General features: G+C 46.1%; 1 protein-coding gene and 1 long non-coding RNA gene across 5 annotated transcripts; one reads left to right on the top strand and one right to left on the bottom strand.

Annotated features, from left to right (window-relative positions):
- Window positions 1–407: 407 nt before the first annotated feature.
- PRUNE1 (prune exopolyphosphatase 1) lies at window positions 408–20,330 on the top strand. Of its 4 annotated transcripts, XM_060622627.3 has the most exons (9): window positions 1,307–1,488; window positions 7,427–7,501; window positions 8,869–8,961; window positions 9,496–9,698; window positions 12,288–12,472; window positions 13,070–13,228; window positions 13,860–13,954; window positions 15,830–15,988; window positions 18,374–20,330. In XM_060622627.3, exons 3-9 carry the CDS (start codon window positions 8,923–8,925, stop codon window positions 18,800–18,802), a joined length of 1,269 nt encoding a protein of 422 aa, XP_060478610.1. In that variant the 5' UTR covers window positions 1,307–1,488; window positions 7,427–7,501; window positions 8,869–8,922; the 3' UTR covers window positions 18,803–20,330. The 4 variants fall into 4 exon arrangements, with proteins under 4 accessions (XP_060478611.1, XP_060478609.1, XP_060478610.1 ...); XM_060622628.3 differs by lacking the exons at window positions 1,307–1,488; window positions 7,427–7,501 and adding an exon at window positions 408–500; XM_060622626.3 differs by lacking the exon at window positions 7,427–7,501 and having other exon boundaries at window positions 1,304–1,488.
- LOC145715664 (uncharacterized) lies at window positions 9,122–18,532 on the bottom strand. The gene is made up of 3 exons (XR_014138065.1): window positions 18,446–18,532; window positions 15,706–17,498; window positions 9,122–9,320 (listed from the first exon to the last, which is right to left on the bottom strand). It is a non-coding gene; the product is annotated as an uncharacterized LOC145715664 (long non-coding RNA).
- Window positions 20,331–20,489: the final 159 nt, after the last annotated feature.

Here is a 20,489-nt window from a genome sequence, read left to right as displayed (position 1 = left end):
GCCTGCCGCTGGAAGGGAGGGAGCGCTTGTGCCTCTCTGGTGAGAACAGGGAAGAACACTGCCCTTGCTGAGCATGGGGAGGAGCAGGGCTGGACAGCAGCAGCCGGTTGGATTGGGCTTTCTCCCTGGGTATGGCGGGCCTTTGCTCTGGATCCACAGAAGCAGGGCCACGGAGCATAACATTTGCATATTTACTCATTTAAAGTTAAAAAAAGCCTGCTACTTTCTAAGTCCTTACTGTATCTTTTTTTTTTTTTTTTCTTTCTTTTTTTCTAGAAATGGAACTAGTTGGGCTGTGCCCCTGGTGGTGCAGAAGGTGTGGAGGACTCCCCAGGCTCTGGGAAGAGAGGCAGCAGAGAGAGAACTAGCTGAGCAAGCAGGAGATCGAATGAATACCCCTGTGCCCTGGTCCTTGTTCCCAGCACAGGCCTCAGCTTCTCATCAGTCACCTCCTCTCAGTTCCTAGGGGGGCAGGGAGGGTCCAGCAGGAAAAGCTGTCGGTAAGAAATAAAGGGATGGATCAATAAAGGAGGGGGTATTTGATGATGAGAGTGCATTTATTTGTAGTAGTCTGCATACCGTGGGGCTGGAAGGTGGCAGTTGAGGGAGGTTGGAACCCAGCTCTACATTCTGAAGGGCTCTAACTTGACTGGCAGGGCTGCGTCAGGATGAAACTTCAAGCAACTCTGAAGGCTGAAACGTCAGTCTGAACAATTAGGGAGGCAGGAAGCAAAAAACCCAGGTTACAACAGTCCAGGAAAAGGAGACGTTTGCTGAGGCTATAGAAAAAAACAGGCCACCAAGTTGTAAAGCAGCAGGAGTGGCAAGAGACCGTAGTAGGTATTAAAAAGAGACGTCAAAGATTATTCTATTGTTTTAATAACACGGACAATCAGAAAATTGGTGGCAAAGGGTCAGTTTGGTGAAGAGGAGAATTCGAGAAAGGAAGACTAAGAGCTGTTTTTGCCATGTATAATTTAAGACGTCAACCAGATGCTCTATGTAATGTATGGAAAGATGCTATACTTAGCCTGAGTAGAGAGGGGAAGTTCAAATGCCACAAATATAGGTCACACTGACACATATACATTTCTCTGTCAAATAAGTAATCTCGGAAAACTCGCCTTCCTTCGATTCTTGTGGCCATTTCGGAGCTTCTGAACTACGTTTCCCAGCACGCCCTGCGCCACGCCCCACTTCGCCCCTCCGGGAAGGGGTCCCGTGAGTCTCTGGGCGCAGAGCTCCGCCTCCGCCGCTGGGGGCGGGGCGACGTCGGACTCCAGGAGTGTCGGATTACGCACTTCCTCCGGGGTTGGGACCGAATCGCTGTGTGGCGGGTTCGAGTCCCGCCTCCTGACTTTCGCCCCAAGCCCCTGAGTCCGAGGAGGGGAGCATTCGCCTGGTAACGTCTCCACGGCCAGGGGCGGTGGCACACCTTGGGACTTCGCCATGGAGGACTACCTGCAGGGTTGTCGAGCCGCTCTGCAGGTAACGGATCCCGGTCTGTGACTGTAAGGAATGGAGTATGAGGTCCAGGAAGAACGAAGATGTGGGATCTGGGGACCCCCGAGGGTGTGTGGGGAAGGAACACAGAATTGTGGGGAGGGGGCTTGGGATCAGATCAGCCTTGGGGCCGGAGGAGTGAGGAACGAGAACCTAGCTCGGGGGAATGCTGCTCAGTCTCCCCGTTTTTGGTTCCTGCCTTTGGGGTTTCCCCAAGAGCTGGGAGGAGGAATCGTGGGTCTGGGAACTGCATCTGAGCCTCTGCTCGCTGTCGCCTGGGTCAGCTCCGTCAAAAGGTGAAGGACTGTGGTGCCGCCAGTCGTGCCCCGCGGGGTGTATTTATCCCTTTCTCCCCGCCCCTCGTTCAGTTCTCCGCTCGCAGGGCCTCCCTGGCCCATTGGCCTCCCTGTGAGACCCGGGGGTAGGAGGGAACCAGTGTCCACAGCCTTATTGCCTCAGAAGGGCTGTTTTTGTCTGGCGGGCCGAACTCATTCTAGATTTGAGGTGGTCATGGTGTTTTACTTTAAATCTGGTTTTAAGCTAAACATGCTCAGTACTGCAGGCGTATCAGTTGTTGACCCAAACTTGCATTCCTTTGCCTTCAGTTTTCTTCTTTGGCCTTAACCCACATGTAAATTACGTAAGAATCCCTCGCCAGGAAGGGATAAGCCCAAAGTGTGTTTGGAATCAAAACTATAAGCTTGATTCCTGAATGCTTTGTGGCTTATTTACGGTGCCCTGAGCTGGTTGGAATCTCCCAGCCATGCTGACTGGTCATGCACATTAGGCTGCTACTCCCAGTTAGCAGCACAAAGCTGACCAGAGGCTGGAAGAGGTCCCTTGGCCCCTGCTACCTCAAGTGACACTGCCCCTGTGGAGACCTAGACAGATGGTTGACTATGCTTTCCTTTTGAAGTATCTTTATTTTGAAGTATCTTTAAACTCTGCAGATTCCCTTGGGCGATAGATTCTAGTCTTTAACAAATCCTTAAAGTCACCTCTTTCCTTTTGCAGATTCGGCTTCTGACATAAATGAATGTCCTCACCTGAAGTATAGGTGACAAAGGACAATTTTAATACCAATTGCACCAAATTTTTCCTTGTGAAATACAAACTTTGGGAAAGTTGACCTAATGCGTAGGGCAGTTTGGAACCAATTCGTTAGGTTACATCTGATTTGCACCATAGGGAGCTCATTGGAGGACTAATGTAGAATCTTTGTGGCACTGTTCCAAGTGCTATGCAGTTGGAACTCCGCACCCTCCCTCCCCGCTGCAGAACCCAAATGACAGGTCTCCTTTCTACCACTTGGTAAAGAGCCCTTAGATCTGAAACCTCACCAAATAGCCTTTCATTGCATGCATCTATCCTAAGTCGTCTTCACTCCAGAGTCCCCCCAGGTTAACAGTATATCTCCTACAGCAGTATGAAGCTGAAAAATACTGGATTTTTCCAGTATTGCTGGTATCCTGAGTTTTCTCTGCCTGCATTCATGCCCCAAGAAGCAAGATCTAGATCTTTATTTTTCCAAACTTGTGAACTTGTGAAGGTGAAGTTGTATCTTAGAGTTCTTATTATCACACAGCCTAGCCGGGGCTGGAAGAAATGAGAAAATCAGACTCTAGGAATCTTAGTGGAGGAACTGGTGACAGGACATACAGGTGGTTGCCAACAATGTAGATTGCTTTTAATTTATAGGGTGCCAGGCTGGCTTAGTCAGTAGAGCATGTGACTCCTGATCTCAGGATCATGAGTTCAAGCCCCATGTTGGGCATAGCACTTACTTTAAAAAAGTAAAAATAAATACTAGAGGGGTATTTCGGTGGCTCAGTCGGTTAAGCGTCCAGTTCTTGATTTCGGCTCAGGTCATGATTTCACAGTTGGTGAGATCAAGCCCTGCATCAGGCTCCACATGGTCAGCAGCGCCTGCTTGGGAATGTCTCTCTCCCTCTTTCTCTGCTCTTCCCCTGCTAGTGCTCTCTCTCTCTCAAAATAAATAAACTTATAATAAATAAATACTAGATTGTTTTTAATTATAGAAGTAGTAAATGTACACTGTGAAAAGATTTAAATACAAAAAAGATACGAAATGAAAAAGATCGTTTATCTTCTCCCCATCTAATTCCCCAGAAGCTGCACCATGATTTCTTGTGTAAAGAGATACATGATTTAGACAGACTCTATTACGTTTGAGTGTTTCTGTTAAGCTTTGGTATAACTTTTAGGGAAATGTGAATGCTTGACTTTTACATAGGATAGAGACAGCGTATAACCGGCCAATTCCCCTATTGATTTATTTTTGTTATTTGATACCAGAGAAATTTTTTTAATGTATATTTTTTATTTGAGAGAGAGAGAGAGAGAGAATGCGTACTCCAGCAGGGGAGGAGGCCAAAGGAAAGAGAAAAAGAGACAATCTCAAGCAGGTTCCACACTCAGCATGGAGCCTGATGTGGGGCTGGATCCCATGACCCTGGGATCACGACCTGAGTAGAAATTAAGAGTCGGCACTGAGGGGCACTCAGCCGACTGAGCCACCCAAGCACCCCTGATAACCAGAGAAATTTTCTACAGCCTCTGCCACAACGATAGTAAGATGTTCCATTTTATTTATTTATTTTTAGTGTTTATTTATTTTTGAGAGTGATGGAGACAGAGAGATAGCATGAGTGGGGGAGGGGCGGAGAGAGGAGACACAGAATCCGAAGCAGGCTCCAGGCTCTGAGCTGTCAGCACAGAGCCCAATGTGGGATCATGACCTGAGCCGAAGTCAGACACTTAACTGACTGAGCCATCCAGGTGCCCCTAGGATGTTCCATTTTAAAAGAAATCCTGTTTAAATATCGTATTCATGGTGACTCATCTTTCACGTCTAGTGGATAAAAACCTTTGCGTCAGGGCAGGGCTGCGTTCAAGTGTAGGTATCCATCCAGCTGCCTTCGGATAATGTGTGTTGTCTGCCCTCCTGTATGCATAGGGCAGGAATCAGGAGTGGCCAGCTGTCCTTCTGACAGCACAGTCCTTTCCTCAATATCTGTACCATTCTCTGTGCTGGGAGGGCTTCTCTATCCCTGGCTCTTTTTTTCCTTCCCTCATTAACTATTTTGTAGACTAGGCGTCAGACCATATTCAGCTTCAGAAGGGAAGTGATTGACTTTGCCAGCCCTAGAGCCTGTCCTTTCTCCCCACACGAGGCCACAAAGAACATCAGGATACAGTCATTGTCACTACCAGCTTTGGGTGTTTTTGTTTGCTTGTTTAAGAAAGAAAAGTTTATATTTACTTGGGGCGCTCAGATTTCATTTCTTCCACTGGCAGCTCAGGTTTCCTCCTGCTCTAAGTATAGCTATATCTGCCCTGAACTCTTCCTCTGATGGTCAGAAAACCAAAGCAGTTTGGCTTTGCTTTCAACTGGTGGGGGATGGGAGGGGAGAGGTGGAGGGTTAAGAGATACACACGTTCCTCCTAGATGAAGAGAAGGATGCCTTATAAGTTGGGCAGCCCAGGACAGTTTAGTTTATTCAGATATAACCATTTATTGCACCCTTTTTTATTCTCACAAGTGTCCCCATTTGAATAACAGAATGTATGGTCACTAAGTCATAAACTATGTTAAAAATTAAGATACATGCCCACGAAAAGAGGGCGAGCTCCTTAGGGTAGAAGCTCCATATGAGGGCTGCAGGTGCTGGAAGCTGGAGGTCTATCGGAAGAGTATTGCTCTGGCCTGGGTGGCCAGGGGAGGCATCCCAGAGACAGGGCCTTCAGGTGGCATGAAGAGGCAGGGACCGGTAGGGAAAGGAGAAGATGGAAGGCAGCTACAGAGCAGACACTTATGGGCTATCTCATTTAATCCTCGTCACAACTGCATGAAATCAGTTACACGATTATCATTTTTAAATGAGGCTTGGAGAGGCCCAAGTCCCATAACAGGTAAGAAGCAAAGCTGGGAGGAGTGCCTGGGTAGCTCAGTCGGTTTCCGACTTAGGCTCAGGTCGTCATCTCGCAGTTTGTGAGTTCAAGCCCTGCGTCAGGCTCTATGCTGACAGCTCGGAGCCTGGAGCCTGCTTCGGATTCTGTCTCTGTCTCTCTCTGCCCCTCCCCTGTTCATGCTCTGTCTCTCAATAATAGATAAATGTTAAAAGAAAAAATTAAGAAGCAGAGCTGGGATTCAACCCTAATCTGTGACCTCTTCACATGATAGTTCTGCCGCTTAAAGGGCAGAGCTGGGAATATACACAGCATGTATTGTGGGTGGTGAGTAGACCGGACAGGCTGGGATGATGGTGGACTGTGACAGGAGAGGGGAATGCCACCATAGCCTCTGCTCAGGCTGCTTCAAGATAGGCTGACAGCCCAGAGGACTCCTTTGATATTCATTCCTTTTGGTTGCCATCTGGGCTTGAACAAGCACAAGGGGCTAGTTATTCCCCTTCCTGTGGATATCCTCTCAGAGTCACAGAGTTGTATGTGGCGCCTACTTCCTGCTCTCCTGCTTAGCCCCCCTCCATGCTGGGGATCTGACCCATCCTCATTCAGCTGGAGCAGCACTAGTGTGAGTGAGTTTTGGAAAGTTTCTCAGAGGGCCCAGCACGAGGGGGGTCCCACTTGCTCTGCCTTTTCTCTGTTACCTTATTTCTCTAGAGTCCGGGCCATATGGCCGCTCGTGTTTACACAGTTCCCTTTCCAGTGAACACAGTGTCCCCCCTTGCTGCTTCAGTGAGCAAGCTATCTCCACAGTCACTTACCTCAAGTGCTGTGTTGTCACTCTGGTCTGCAGCCATCTGGGCAGTTCTCGGTATCTGGGAAACAGGGGGACTTTCTCCGGTATCCAAAGGAGAAATTGCAAGTTAGAGGAGTTAATATAGGACTGAATTCTCCCCTTATGTAGGAAAAGAGTTTAATATTGAAAAGAATCTCCCCTCCCTTGTGTCGTTCAGTGTGAGTGGGTCTGGCCTGCCACCCTCTTGAGGTAGGCTTAGAGAAATGGGTGCAGGGGAGAACCTAAGGGCGGACTTTCTCCGCAGGTCCTTTGTGCGAAACCTCTGCCTTTTGTACTTCTCTGAGGGTGGGAGTAGGAGATGTGGGGGGTGGGGGGATAGTTTAAAATAAAAAAACTTGTGGGGGGGGGGGCGCCTGGGTGGCTCCATCAGTTAAGCATCCAACTCTTGATTTTAGTTCAGGTCATGATCTCACAGTTCATGAGTTTGAGCCCTATGTTGGGCTCTGCACTGACAGTGTGGAGTCTGCTTGGGATTCTCTCTCTCTCCCTCTCTCTCTCTCTCTCTCTCTCTCTGCCCCTCTCCTGCTTGTGCTATCTCTCAAAATAAGTAAATAAACTTAAAAAACACAAACAAAAAAACCTGAGGCACCTGGCTGGCTCAGTTGGAAAATCATCTGACTCTTGATCTTGGGGTTGATCTTGATCCCATGTTGGGTGTAGAGCCCATGTTGGGTGTAGAAATCATTTAAATAAATAAAACTTAAGGAGAAAAAAAACCTGTTTAGTTACTGGATAGGGCAATTTATGCCACCAAAAGTCCTCTAAAATTGTACCTTTCTAGCTGTAGCTTTCTGGGGGAGGGAGGGTAACAGCCAAACAGGCAAGATGATTCTAGGTTCCCCCAGATTCCCTTTCTTCCTATAGTTATATTACTTGATAACTATTGCTTGCTATGTTTTGCTCCTCTGAACCCCATTCCTACTTTTCTAAACTCTTGGCATCTAGTAAATCTTCCCTGATTGAAGAAGTCAGAGTGTTTGGATTTTTACCTGAAAACCTAGCAGTTTTCAACTGGGAGTGATTTTGGGCTCCCGGGGAATATTTGGCACATCTGGAGGCATTTTTGATTCTCATGACTGGGTGTGCTACTGGCATCTTGTGGGTACAGTCTGGGGTTGCTGCCAAACTTCTCCCACACAGGACAGCCCCTACAACAAAGAACGATCCAGGCCAAAATGCCACTGGTGCTGAAATTAGGAAACTCTGCTGTAACTGGTAGGTCTCATTTTGTTCTTATCTCTTCCTCTCTCAGAAGCACGCTGAGGTGTAAGTTCGAAAGTAAATTTGTAAGAGAGAATTCTTGTGCCCTAAACTGAGCCATGGACATAATTCTTAAAGTACCTACCTCTTCAGGTTGTTATTTAAGACTCTGATAGCTAGGGAGACACAAGGGAACAAGGTTAATACTAACAGCAGATATCCCTCCCTCCTCAGTTCTTATCAGCAGCTGGACTTTTCAAAGCTTTAAAAATAAAGTTCCAGGGCACCTGGCTGTCTCAGTCGGTAGAACGTGCAACTCCTGATCTCAGGCTCATGAGTTCGAGCCTCACATTGGGTATAGAGATTACTTTAAAAATAATAATGATAGTAATAAAGGGCTGGGGGCATTTTCATGGATTGGGTAACTGGATCATGGACTAGATTTTATTTTACCTTTATTTTCAAAAGCTCTTCGCCTCTTTTTTAAAATTTTTTTTTTTTTAACGTTTATTTATTTTTGAGACAGAGAGAGACAGAGCATGAACGGGGGAGGGTCAGAGAGAGGGAGACACAGAATCTGAAACAGGCTCCAGGTTCTGAGCTGTCAGCACAGAGCCCGACACGGGGCTCGAACTCACGGACCGCGAGATCATGACCTGAGCTGAAGTCGGCCGCTTAACCGACTGAGCCACCCAGGCGCCCCTCTTCGCCTCTTATGATTTAGAAGTGTATGGATATTTTTCCCTATTTGAAAACAGCAGGGTCGGGGGAGGAAACTGGGGTTGATGCAGCCTGACTATCACCTATCCCAACTGTTCTACCTTTGATTTCTCGAGTGCCCAAAGAGGCGTAAGACGTTAGAGAATTATTTACTGCTGTTCTTTAAGTTAACAATCAAGGAGGAGCACCTGGGTGGCTTAGTCGGTTGGGTGTCCGACTTCGGCTCAGGCCATGATCTCACAGCCCGTGAGTTTGAGTCCCGCGTCGGGCTCTGTGCTGATAGCTCAGAGCCTGGAGCCTGCTTTGGATTCTGTGTCTCCCTCTCTCTCTGCCCCTAACCCACTCGCATTCTGTCTCTCTCAAAAATAAATAAATATTTTTTTTTTAAAATTAAAAAAAAAAACAATCAAGGAGACAGCGTAGTAGAAGAAAGGGCACTTTTCTACCTCCTGGTTGGATGTGGAATGCTTAAACTTAGCAACACACAGGTGGCCTGTCTGCTAATATCTTCATCCATGAAATGAGGACTGTCGTAAGATTGGCTGACCCACCTCCTCTGTGAAGATCAGTGAGAGGGTGTGTGGGAAGCCCTGCTCAGGTGTAAGGGCAGTGGAAACGGACAAAGGTATGTCTGCTAGCATCCCATTCTCCTTCCTCAACAGGAGTCCCGGCCGCTACATGTTGTGCTGGGAAATGAAGCCTGTGACTTGGACTCCATGGTGTCAGCTCTTGCCCTGGCTTTTTACCTGGAAAAGGTGAGTACTTAGCAACAGAGTCCTTGAGAATGAAAAGATCTGGATCCAAGACCCAGCTCTGCCACTTTACACCAGTTACCCTTGGGTCAGTTAAATCCCTTAACCTTACTGAGTCTCAGGTCACAATCTCTAAAATCTGAAATGATGCTATTTTGCAGTGCCCCTGGGAGGATCAAATGAGTAGATGTATGTTGAATAATTTGTAAGTCATAAGGCCAATTCAAGCTGTTTATTATTTGAGTTCTTCTGGGTACCAGTGATCTCATGCCCAGGTCAGCTCTTAAGGATTAATAATCCCTTCTCCACAGCATCTAGAACCAGGTCTTTTCCATGAGTTGTCTTCTTGACCTTCATGTATACTAAGAAGGAGAGAGGGCAAGAGTTGTCCTTTTGTTTTTATCAACTGGGTAGTTGTGGCTTTGAGAAAGGCAATTACTTCCCCAAGATCATATCTCCTCTGGTTCCAATAATCTTGTTACTTTTCCTGTCTATGCCAAAACATTGCCATATGTTCTTTTCACTTTCCTTATCCAGACAACAGAGACTGAGGAAGTCTTTGTGCCAGTTTTAAATATAAAACGTTCTGAGCTACCTCTACGAGGTGACAACGTCTTCTTCCTTCAGAAGAGTCACATTCCAGAGTCCCTCTTGATTTTCCGGGATGAAATTGACCTCCATGCCTTGCACCAGGCTGGCCAACTCACCCTTATCCTTGTTGATCATCATGTCTTACCCAAGTAAGTGGAAGGAAGTTAAGCCAATATTTAACATGTGCCATGTTGAGCTCTGATGAGTAAGAAATAAAGAGAGGAAGAATTTCTGCTCTTGGGGATCTCACGGGCTAATTGCAATTGCTGGGTTATATAAGATATAGAAAATCAAAAGAAAATATTGTTAGTTCTCCAGTTACGCAAGTAACAAAAAGAAATAGAAACACAGAGAAGTCAAACTAAAGGATAACTCAGAAATAATTTAAATCTGCCTTTAGTACCATTATTTTGTGGCAGATTCACTGTAACAGAAGCCTTTGAATAATGGTTGCAACTGTTTTTGGTTTTTTTTTTTAATATTTTTTGAGATGAGAGCATGTGTGCAGATTTGGGGGAGGGGCAGAGAGAGGGAGAGAGATGGGGACAGAGGATCTGAAGTGGGCTCTGCTCTGACTCGGACTCAGCAACTGTGAGATCATGACCTGAGCCAAAGTCCGATGCCTAATTGACTGAGCCACCCAGGCGCCCCAGTTGCAGGTCTTTTTAATTTTAATCTTTAAATATATTTTTATTTTCTTTTAAGTTTATGTATTTATTTTTAAGAGAGGGAAAGCATGTGTGCGTGGGGTTGGGAGTAGGGAAGGGACACAGAGAGAGAGAGAGAATCGCAATCCACATTGTCAGCGCAGAGCCTGATGGTGGGGCCTGATCCCACAAACCATGAGATCATGTCCTGAGCTGAGATTGAGTCAGATGCTTACTGACTGAGCCACCCAGGTGCCCCAACTCTTTTTAATTAAAAAAAAATTTTTTTTTTAATTTTTTTAATGTTTATTTTTAAAAGAGAGAGAGAGAGACTGAATGCAAGCAGGGGAGGGGCAGAGAGAGAGGTAGACACAGAATCTGAAGCAGGCTCCAGGCTCTAAGCTGTCAGCACAGAGCCCAACACAGGGCTCGAACTCACAAACTGTGAGATCGTGACCTGAGCTGAAGTTGGACACTTAACCGACTGAGCCACCCAGGGGTCCCTTTTCTTAATTTTTAAAAAGCAAAATTATTTTGGGGGGGGCGCTTGTGTGGCTCAGTCAGTTAAGCATCTGACTCTTGGTTTTCAGCTTAGGTCATCTCACAGTTTGTGATTTCAAGCCCCGTATCAGGCTTTGTGCCAAGCAGCTTGGAGCCTGCTTGGGATTCTCTCTCTCCCTCTCTCTCTCTCAAAATAAATAAATAAAATAAAAAAAAAAAAACCCAAAAAACAAAATTCTTCCACTTACGCTGTTTCTCTCTCTCTCAAAAATAAATAAACGTTAAAAAAAAAAAAAGTGGGGGGGGGTTGCCTGGGTGGCTCAGTCAGTTAAGCGTCTGACTTTGGCTCAGGTCATGATCTCGTAGTTCATGAGTTCGAACCCCACGTCAGGTTCTATGCTAACAGCTAAGAGCCTGGAGCCTGCTTCGGATCCTGTGTCTCCCTCACTCTCTGCCCCTCCTCCACTTACGCTGTTTCTCTCTCTCTCCAAAATAAATAAACATAAAAAAATTTTTTAAAAAAGCAAAATTATTTCCTACAAAAGAAAATATCTCAGTGTCATTGTGACGGGTGTTAGCGGTGTGTGGTAACTGACCCTCGAGAGGACAAATAGGTGTGTAGAGGATAGAGTAGTGAAATATACTGGAGGGGAGCAGAGGATACGAGGGAAAGTTTCCTAAGAGAGTTGACCCTTGATCTCACTCTTGAGTGTTTGCTCTTGGAATGGGGAGGTGAGGTAGTTAGGAAGAGCATCCAGGCAGAGAGAGGAATTAATATAAGCAAAGGCAGGCAGGCATGAAATAGCATGGTAGATTGGGAGAAATGGAATTTGTTTTGCATGGCTGGAGCATAAAATGTGACCCAGAAGTAGGACATAGGAAGAGGTGAGACTAGGGAGGTGGGTGGGGCCAGATTTTGGACACCCTTTAGGCCCTGCCAAGGAGATTAGACTTGATGTTAGGATAGCGGGGAGCTATTGTGAATTATATTTTATCCAGATCCTGACAGAATCAAATTTGCATTTTTCAGATGATCACTCAGCAGCTTTGTGGAGGATAGCTTAGGAGGGCCTGAGACGGGAAGTGGGTGTTTGGTTGGGAAATTGTTGGAACGATCTAGGTGAGAGATATTGAGGGCTTAGAATAAGGCGATAGCAGAGGGTTGGAAAGGAGGAGATGGATAAGGATTGAGGTAGAGTCCATAGGATCTGGTGAACTGTGTGCCATTTGGGTATTAAGCAGATTGAGTGACAGGAGAGACTGAAATACTGGGTGCCAAGTGTGTCAGTCGGAAAGGCAGCTCCTAAGGAGATCAAATATGTGGATGAGATACTTGTTGCTGATATTTCACCAAGTTCACTTACATACTATTTTTTCCCGTTTATATACTATTTAAAGATGACTTCGGTTCTCACATGAAAGAAAAGAATTGAGAGCAGTGAGGCCGAGGTGGAAGTGACCAAAGTTCTTAAGTGTTTGCCTGAGATGTGCATTTTCCTTCATGGGTGAGGTGGAGCTTTGGTTAGAAGCAGCTGGAGTCCCCCCACCTATCTTTCTTTCTCTTTTCCCCACACCCACTTTCCCACACAGAAGTGACTCGGCCCTAGAGGAGACAGTTGCAGAGGTGCTAGACCATCGACCCATCGAGCAGAGACACTGCCCTCCCTGCCACATTTCAGTTGAGCTGGTGGGATCCTGCGCTACCCTGGTGACCGAGAGAATCCTGCAGGGGGCACCAGAGATCCTGGACAGGCAAACTGCAGCCCTTCTGCACGGTGAGGGTGGCTTTCGGGTTAGTTCCTCCGTGTCCACCCCAGAGGAGAGTGGAAACGTCTAGCCTCTTCTAGCTTAATCATACCCTTTCAAAGCTATCCAGCTCGTATAAAAGGCTGGGTTCTTTCAGGGTGCAATCAGGCATGAAAAGGCTGTGGTGAAAGCAGAAAGGAAGACAGACCTAGAAGCTGCCTGTTGGTGGCTATGTGACCTTGAGCAAAGATTTCTTAACCTTTCTTGTTCTCATTTTCTCCATTTGTAAAAAATAAAAAAGAGAGAGAGAGATTGAACTAGACTATCTCTCCAACTTCTAGGTTTTTTTAATGGAATTTGGCTACAGAAGGGAGATCGTGTCTCTCTGACTCGGTCTCAAGATCTCTGAGGGTTGAGCTGCTCAGGCACCCATTCTGCCTGCCCACATTTTAGTTTGGATTTGGGTGGTCTTACTCAGCACATAGTCCCAGTTCCTCATTTCGTTTCCAGTGTGTTTGCCGCACGCTCTTCCCTGTATTATGTCCATCTGGTTGGAGGGTTGTGTGTATTCTAGTGGTTGTGAATGGAAGGCCATGGGATTTGAGTCCTGCCTCCTGCCTCCACAGGAACAATCATCCTGGACTGTGTCAACATGGACCTGAAAGTTGGAAAGGCAACCCCAAAGGACAGCAGATATGTGGAGAAGCTGGAGGCCCTCTTCCCAGATCTGCCTGAGAGAAATGACATCTTTGATTCTCTACAAAAGGCAAAGTTTGATGTATCAGGTGTGAAACAGTAAACTGACTTCTCTCCCTCCCGCATGAGAAAACAGATGGACAAGCCTTGTTCACAGTATTTTTGAACACCATTGAAACAGTTTTCAGAGCATGTATAATGCTTTAATCAGAGAGAACCGAGGTAGTGAGTCTGATCATGAGCTAATCAATTGATTTACTATCCTGGCTAATGGGTAGGAGAAGGAGGAATATATTAAGAGTGTCAGAGGTTTCTGGGCTAATTGGAAAATATAAATATATGAGTAAAATCTGCTGAGGGAATGCTAAATTATCTGAGTGAGATCTAGATAATTGTTTAGGGAAGCAGAAGAAACATTTAGGGTAAATATACAAAGGACAAAGGAAGAGAACAAAAATACTTCCATAATTTGTTACCCAGATACTACCTATTGACCTTAAAAAAAAAGTACCACATGTACTTACAGAAGGTTAAAACAACACAGAAAGGGGTAAAAGAATCTGTTTATAATCATATAATAATTAGTTATCTCCCCTATTCATTGGCCCAAGGAGAGGCTGTGTTTGTTCTCACCTTTGACCCATCTTGGTGTCCTCACCTTCCTGGGCTGGGGACCCTGGGCTCTCTTGTTTGACCCCTGGTCTCACATTCACTGTCTAGGACTGACCACTGAGCAAATGCTGAGAAAGGACCAGAAGACCATTTGCAGACAAGGCATTAAGGTGGCCATTAGTGCAATATATATGGATTTGGAGGTAAGAGCAAGGCATGGGTGGGGAGAGAAAATCTTCAGTTATATATGTAACCTTGCCCCTCATTGCTGGCTCATCTCCAAAATAAGTCTTGTACCCATGTACCTTTCCCTTTCAGCAGACAGGTCTGCTGTCACTCCCACAGTCCGTGACCTCTCACTGCACTACCACAATAGCCTGCATACCGGTTTCCCTGCCTCTGCTCTTGCACCCCTACAAACCATTCTCCCCATAGCAGCCAGAGTCATGTCTTTATAAGGTGTAATTCTGAAAAAACAAAACAAAACAGATGTAATTCTGATCACATCAGCTCCCTTCCTTTGCTGCCTTTCCATTGCGCTCCTGATAGAATCTAAAGGCCCCGGGGGCACCTGGCTGTCTAAGTCAGAGGAGCGTGCAACTCCTGATCTCAGGGTCGTGGGTTCGAGCCCCACGTTGAGTGTAGAGATTACTTAAATAAAACTTAAAAAAAAAAGAAAAAAAGAATATAACAGCCCTACTGTGGTTTACAGGACCCTCCTTGATCTGGCCCTGTCTCTCTCTCTCTCTCTCTCTCTCTCTCTCTCTCTCTCTCTCTCTCTCTGACCTCATCTCCTTCCAGCCCCACTCCTGTGCTTACAGTGCTATAGCCACACTCATTTTCTTTCTGTTCATGGGATCCATTAAGCTCATTCCCACCTCAGGGCCTTTGCACTGGCTTTTCCCTCTGCGGAGCTGGCTCTTCCTTATCACTCAGGTCTTAGTTCAGATGTCTCCTCTTATAAGAGGTTTTTCTTGACCACTGTGACTAACATAATATCCTTCGTGCTCAAAAATCTCTAAAATATTTTAAATTTTGTTTTATCCTTAGCAGTTAATGGACTGAAGTGATCAATTTCATGGTTTCCTTGTTTATTGTCTACATTCCTCTGCCAGTTTATCAGCTCCACCAGGGCTGGAGCCCTGTTTCTTCTGTTTCTTCTGTATCGGCACCTTTGACAGTACCTGGCGCATAGCCGGTGCTCAGTAAATTTTGTTGAATGGGTGAATGAGTGTAACTTTGATAACGGTATTTTACTACCTGGTTCCATATCATATTCATTTTAAATCATTTGGCAACTGGATCTGAACACATCCTGTCATAGTCTGTACAGCTTTCTATAAATACTGTGTAAAACTACTGAATAATTTTAATAAAACAAAATGGCCTGGTCTCTTCCCTTGCTACCTAGTTTGGGAAACAAACATAAGAGTAGAAAAGGCTTGCCAAATAGCATAAATTGACACAGTGAGAAATTGACACGTGAAATATGCCAAGGACAGAGAAAAGCCCTGATCTGGATCGGCTGGTAGTAGTATTCAGTAGAGGAAATACCACATGAGACTTTGGAGAAGAGTAGAGATTGGCAAAGAATGAAGAGCCAATGATACACTTGTCCCATGTGTGTTACCGCTGTGTCCCATTGTTCTATTAGAATGAAAATACCCATGAGGCAAAGACCTTGCTTAAAAAATGGCAAGAGCAGGAGAGCGTTGTACGTGCCAGGCATGTTACATACGCGATCATGTTTTAATTCTTAAAATAGGCACATGGTAAATGTTTTATCCTCAAACTTAAGTCCAGGGAGGTTGATACAACTCCTTGATGGTACAGCTAATAGTTACCTATCAGAGCTGATCTTCAAACCAGTTCTGTCTGAACGCAAAACCTATATTTTCCCCATACTACATACTGCTTCCTGGCACACAGAGAACACAGAGTAAATATTGGATACCTTTTTTCCAGAGAACAAGACCCAGGTTAACATGGAAAGATACCCTTTGTGAACACGTTTTGTTACTGGTGACAAGGAGAGTCCAGCGGTAGCCCTTTTCATTGCCCCATTTCTTCTTTTTCAGGCCTTCCTGCAGAGGTCTGGCCTCATTGCAGACCTCCATGCTTTCTGCCAGGCGCACAACTGTGATGTCCTGGTCGCCATGACTATCTTTTTCAACACTCACAATGAACCAGTGCGGCAGCTGGCTATTTTCTGTCCCCATGCAGCGCTCCGAATGATGGTGAGTCTCTGTCTCTTCTCCAGCCTGAGGTCCCTACAGAGCTCTGCTTGTGAGCACTGCCCAGTGCTGTAAAGACCTCTGCTTGGTTTTTGTGTTTACACAGAAGTCCTTTGACCTCTTTCCAGAATCCTCCCTCCCTGCCCTTCCCCATTCTCTCTATATGTGAATAGCCTTAGTCATACTGTTAAGAGAGATTCAAAGGGAATTAGAGACACAGTTCCCACTTAGAAGGACTTTGAAATCAGATTAAAAGAAAGTGTTATAAATCTGGAGTTAAAATTCAATTCTTAGCCTAATCTTTAATCTTCACCCCAGAAAATCAGTTCCTTCCTTTTTACCCATGGCCTTGAAAATGGGAAACTCAAGAGAAGACTTTTCTACTACTTAACCGTGCAGCGATGAATGACAGTGTCTAATGCTAATTCTGTAGAAAAGGGATTGAAGCACAGGTGTTCCTTCCTGATCTGTTTGGCCACCTTTCCCACTTCTTCCCCTTTCTTTTCCTCTGTTGGTTACTGGGCAATTAGCCCAGGGAAGAAGAATTTAAAAGTGGACGCGAGGGGAACCTGGGTGGCTCAGTTGGTTGGGCGTCCGACTTCAGCTCAGGTCATGATCTCACGGTCCGTGAGTTCAAGCCCCACATGAAGCTCCGTGCTGACGGCTCAGAGGCTGGAGCCTGCTTCAGATTCTGTGTCTCCTCCTCTCTCTGCCCCTGCCCTGCTCATGCTCTGTCTCTGTCTCTCTCTGTCTCAAAAATAACATTTAAAAATTAAAAAAAAAAAAAAAAATGCATGTGAGGCAGTCCAGGGACTTTGGGGTTTATTGGGCTACATGAAGGCTGCTAAAGACTGATCTGCATACAGCCTGATAATCTTTTGCATCCATGGAAGGTATGTCACCCTTTCTTCTCTTCCACAAAGCAAATGTGATTTCATTTAGTGGAAGGTAGTTTGGCACTGTGGAAAGAACTAGTTTTTGTGTTTTGTTTTTTTTTTAACGTTTTATTTTTTGAGAGAATATGAGCAGGGGAGGGGCAGAGAGAGAGGGAAACACAGAATCCAAAGCAGACTCAACTGACTGAGCCACCCAGGTACCCCAGAACTACAGTTTTAAAAGGCAGATGGACACGTTTTCTGTCCCAGATTTGCCACTTACCTGCTCTCTGAGCTCAGGCAAGTCAGTTGACTTCTGAATCTGTACGTGGCATAGTATTACCCACTGATTAGCCTGATGTGCTCATTAAACCTAATATCGTACGTAAAGTACATTGCTGGGCACAGAGTAAGCACTGAATAAATGGTGGCTCTCACTAATCGTGTCCAGAAGGAAAGGGTGCTTTGGCCATGGGAAGTGTCTCTCCCACCTTCCTAAGTGTCCCCACCTTCCCCCCACCAAACCCTTGCAAAGTTCTGCAGATAACAGAGGGTTCCCCCACTGTCCAGGCTGCCTCTGCACTGGGAAATGGGAAAGAGGTTTCACAGCATGTCCTGCCATCTCATCTCTTCCTCCTCTGTTGGAAACGATAGAAGAGAGTAGTTTAGAATACTGGTTTTGGTGGCAGACCTGGCTTCAAGTGTCAGTTTTGCTTCATTCAAACTATGACCTTAGGCAAGTTACTTCATCTAAGCCTCTGTTTCCCTACCTGTGAATGAAGGTAATACTAATCCAAATTTTAGAGGGTAGTTGTGACGATTAAATGAGGTAATATTTGGAAGTGGTCAGGCTCAGCACCACGCCTGACGTACCTCCCACCCCCACTTTGATCTGTTCATTCTTTCTGCCTCTGTCTTGCCCCTGACCTCAGTCTACATGTGTGTCCCATTCTAGCTAAGGATAGAGTTCAAGTTTTTGAGCACAGATATACACTTGGAAACAACACTAGGTCAGGGGGTCCTGTGTTCTGGTTCAGACTCCCATCATCTACATGCTTTTGCTCAAGATGCTTAATCTCTCCAGGCTTGGGTTTACAAAAATTAAATATATGATCTCAATTGGGGCGCCTGGGTTGCTCAGTCAGTTGAGCATCCTACTTCAGCTCACGTCCTGATCTCGCAGTTCATGGGTTCGAGCTCCGTGTCTGGCTCTGGGCTGATGGCTCAGAGCCTGGAGCCTGCTTCGGATTCTGTCTCCCTCTCTCTCTGCTCCTCCCCCACTCACATTCTGTCTTTCTCTCTCTCTCTCTCTCTCTCTCTCTCTCTGTCTTAAAAATAAACATCAAATGTTTCTTCTGTTTCTAAATACTATATGTATTCACAGTAATACTGAACTCTGTCTGATTTAATCAAAAGTGTTTCTCCTTCTATAAGGGAAGCCTCTAACTTAAGAGACCCCAGCTGTTTGCTTCACCACCTCATGTACCATCTCCCCATCTTGTCTCTTCTTTAGATCTGTGGAGTTCTGGAATGCTCCCACTCTCCGTCCCTGAAGCTGACCCCTGCCCCAAGCACCCACCCTAACCTCCAGGCCTATCTTCAGGGCAACACCCAGGTATCTCGGAAGAAACTTCTGCCTCTGCTCCAGGAGGCCCTGTCAGCATATTCTGACTCTGTGAAGATCCCGTCAGGGCAGCCCGAGACCGAGGGTGTGTGCAGGGAGCAGGCGGACAAGGACTTGGACAGGGCAGGGAGCTCCCTGGTTCCTGGACTGAGTCAAGATGAGGAGGAGCCTCCACTGCCCCCCACGCCCATGAACAGCCTGGTGGACGAATGCCCCCTGGATCAGGGGCTGCCAAAACTCTCAGCTGAGGCCATCTTCGAGAAGTGCAGTCAGATCTCACTGTCACAGTCGACTGCTGCCTCACTGTCTCAGAAGTGACTGCTGGGGGCGGTCGAGGTAGGGAGGGCGGTTGCTCGAACCACCTCAGTTGCACGTGTTGAGATGTGTCGGCAGTTCTGACTTCGGTGCTCTGGGGTCTGGTGTACTGTTTTCGTGAACCTGGGAAGAGAAAGAAGTGAAAGAAAACAGTTGCTTGAGGGATGGCTTTTGGCCTTTTCTCCAGATCTCTACCCATTAGACAGATTATATTATTTAATTTAATTCTCCAAATCTGCACTGACTCTCCTCTGTTTCGTTGGCCAGGGGCACAAGGTAGTACCTGCATAGCTGCGGCAGAGCGGCACAGGAAAGCATACCCCAGCAGTGCCCTCAGTAAGGCTCTTCAACAGAACCGGTATCTCTCATGAAACCAAGCAATCATTGTCTCCTTGTATTCATTTATTCTCTTATTCATTCAGGTATTTATTGGTTACCTCCTTTAAGCTAGATAGAAGAGAGAGTGTGCTTTGGAAACTTCTCTTGCTGTTTTCAGCCTTTAGCAGAATACGGCCCCATGATTCCTCTTTCTGCCCCCAGTTAAGTGGTGGTGTCCAAGGCCGAGGTGGCCACAGTTGTATTCTGAGCTCATTCTGACTCTTTTAGGATTGTTGGGAGGCAGTTGAGAGGCCATTATCTTCTGTCCTGGTCAGCTGGCCTGGCTCTCAGTTTCTGGGATACCCCAGAGCCACAGGGACCCTGAAAAGACCCAGAAGACCCCTGGTTCTTGAGAGTTCAGGAGACACCCAGGAAGGCCTTAAGACCACATAGGCACTCTTCCCAAAAGACAGCAAAAGTGCAGTGAGAGCCCCGGCTCTATGCCCTGCTTTGGTGGCCCCAAATTCCTTGTCCATCTTGTTCTCTTCTTGTTCATATCGAAGGGAACATGGAGTTCTAATACCGACTGCCGTGAACTATGTCTCTCTTGGCAAGACCCTTCATTTCTCTAGGTCTCATTTTCCCCATCTGTAAGACTAAGGGTCTGGACTAGATGTTCTCTGGTATTCTGGGATCTGCCTCTTTTGCCATCTCTCCCCTGCTTCTGTGTGTGTGTGTGTGTGTGTGTGTGTGTGTGTGTGTGTGTATTTTATTTCTGTTTTCCCTGGGAAAGCTCAGGGTGGGTGAATTGTATTTATATGTGATTGTACCAAGGGACTCAGCCTCATGTAGCATGTACAGGGGTGTGATTCATACCGTAGTGACCCACAGAGCGCTCCCCCACTGACTCATTCTGCATGTGTAGAGTCTCCCTTTGGCCTTCAGACCAACCTGCTCCCCTTTTTCCTACCCCACGGCCCTATTCCATGTAAGTTGCCAGTGGTTCCACCGAACAGTGGGATGTGTGACAGTTTTGGCATGACGTCTTCAGTAAGAGGGGGATGATGTGACTTCGCTTTAGGGGATGATGTCTGTAGCCATTGGAAGGTAAAAATAGTTGTGTGATTTCTGAACCAAAGGAATTTATGTTTTATAACTCGGGTACCTTATTTTGCATTTTGTTAAAGTATTAAATACGTTTTTTTTTCCTGTTTGGGGTCTCATTGTCTCTTTTTATAACTGTAATCAGGCCCTTCCCTCTGATAATGGTTTCAGTCTCCTCAAGACGCATCTCCCTTCTTCCTGCTCTATGGGACGGCTCCCTTCATTAACTCTTTTTGGGAATGAGGAGTGACAGCCTTCTATCTCTCCT

This window comes from Panthera onca, chromosome C1 (assembly GCF_046562875.1).
Source record: "Panthera onca isolate mPanOnc1 chromosome C1, mPanOnc1 haplotype 2, whole genome shotgun sequence".
Lineage (NCBI taxonomy): Eukaryota > Metazoa > Chordata > Mammalia > Carnivora > Felidae > Panthera > Panthera onca.
The sequence above is the reverse complement of the archived record's forward strand: the minus strand, read 5'-3'. Positions and strand labels throughout refer to the sequence as shown.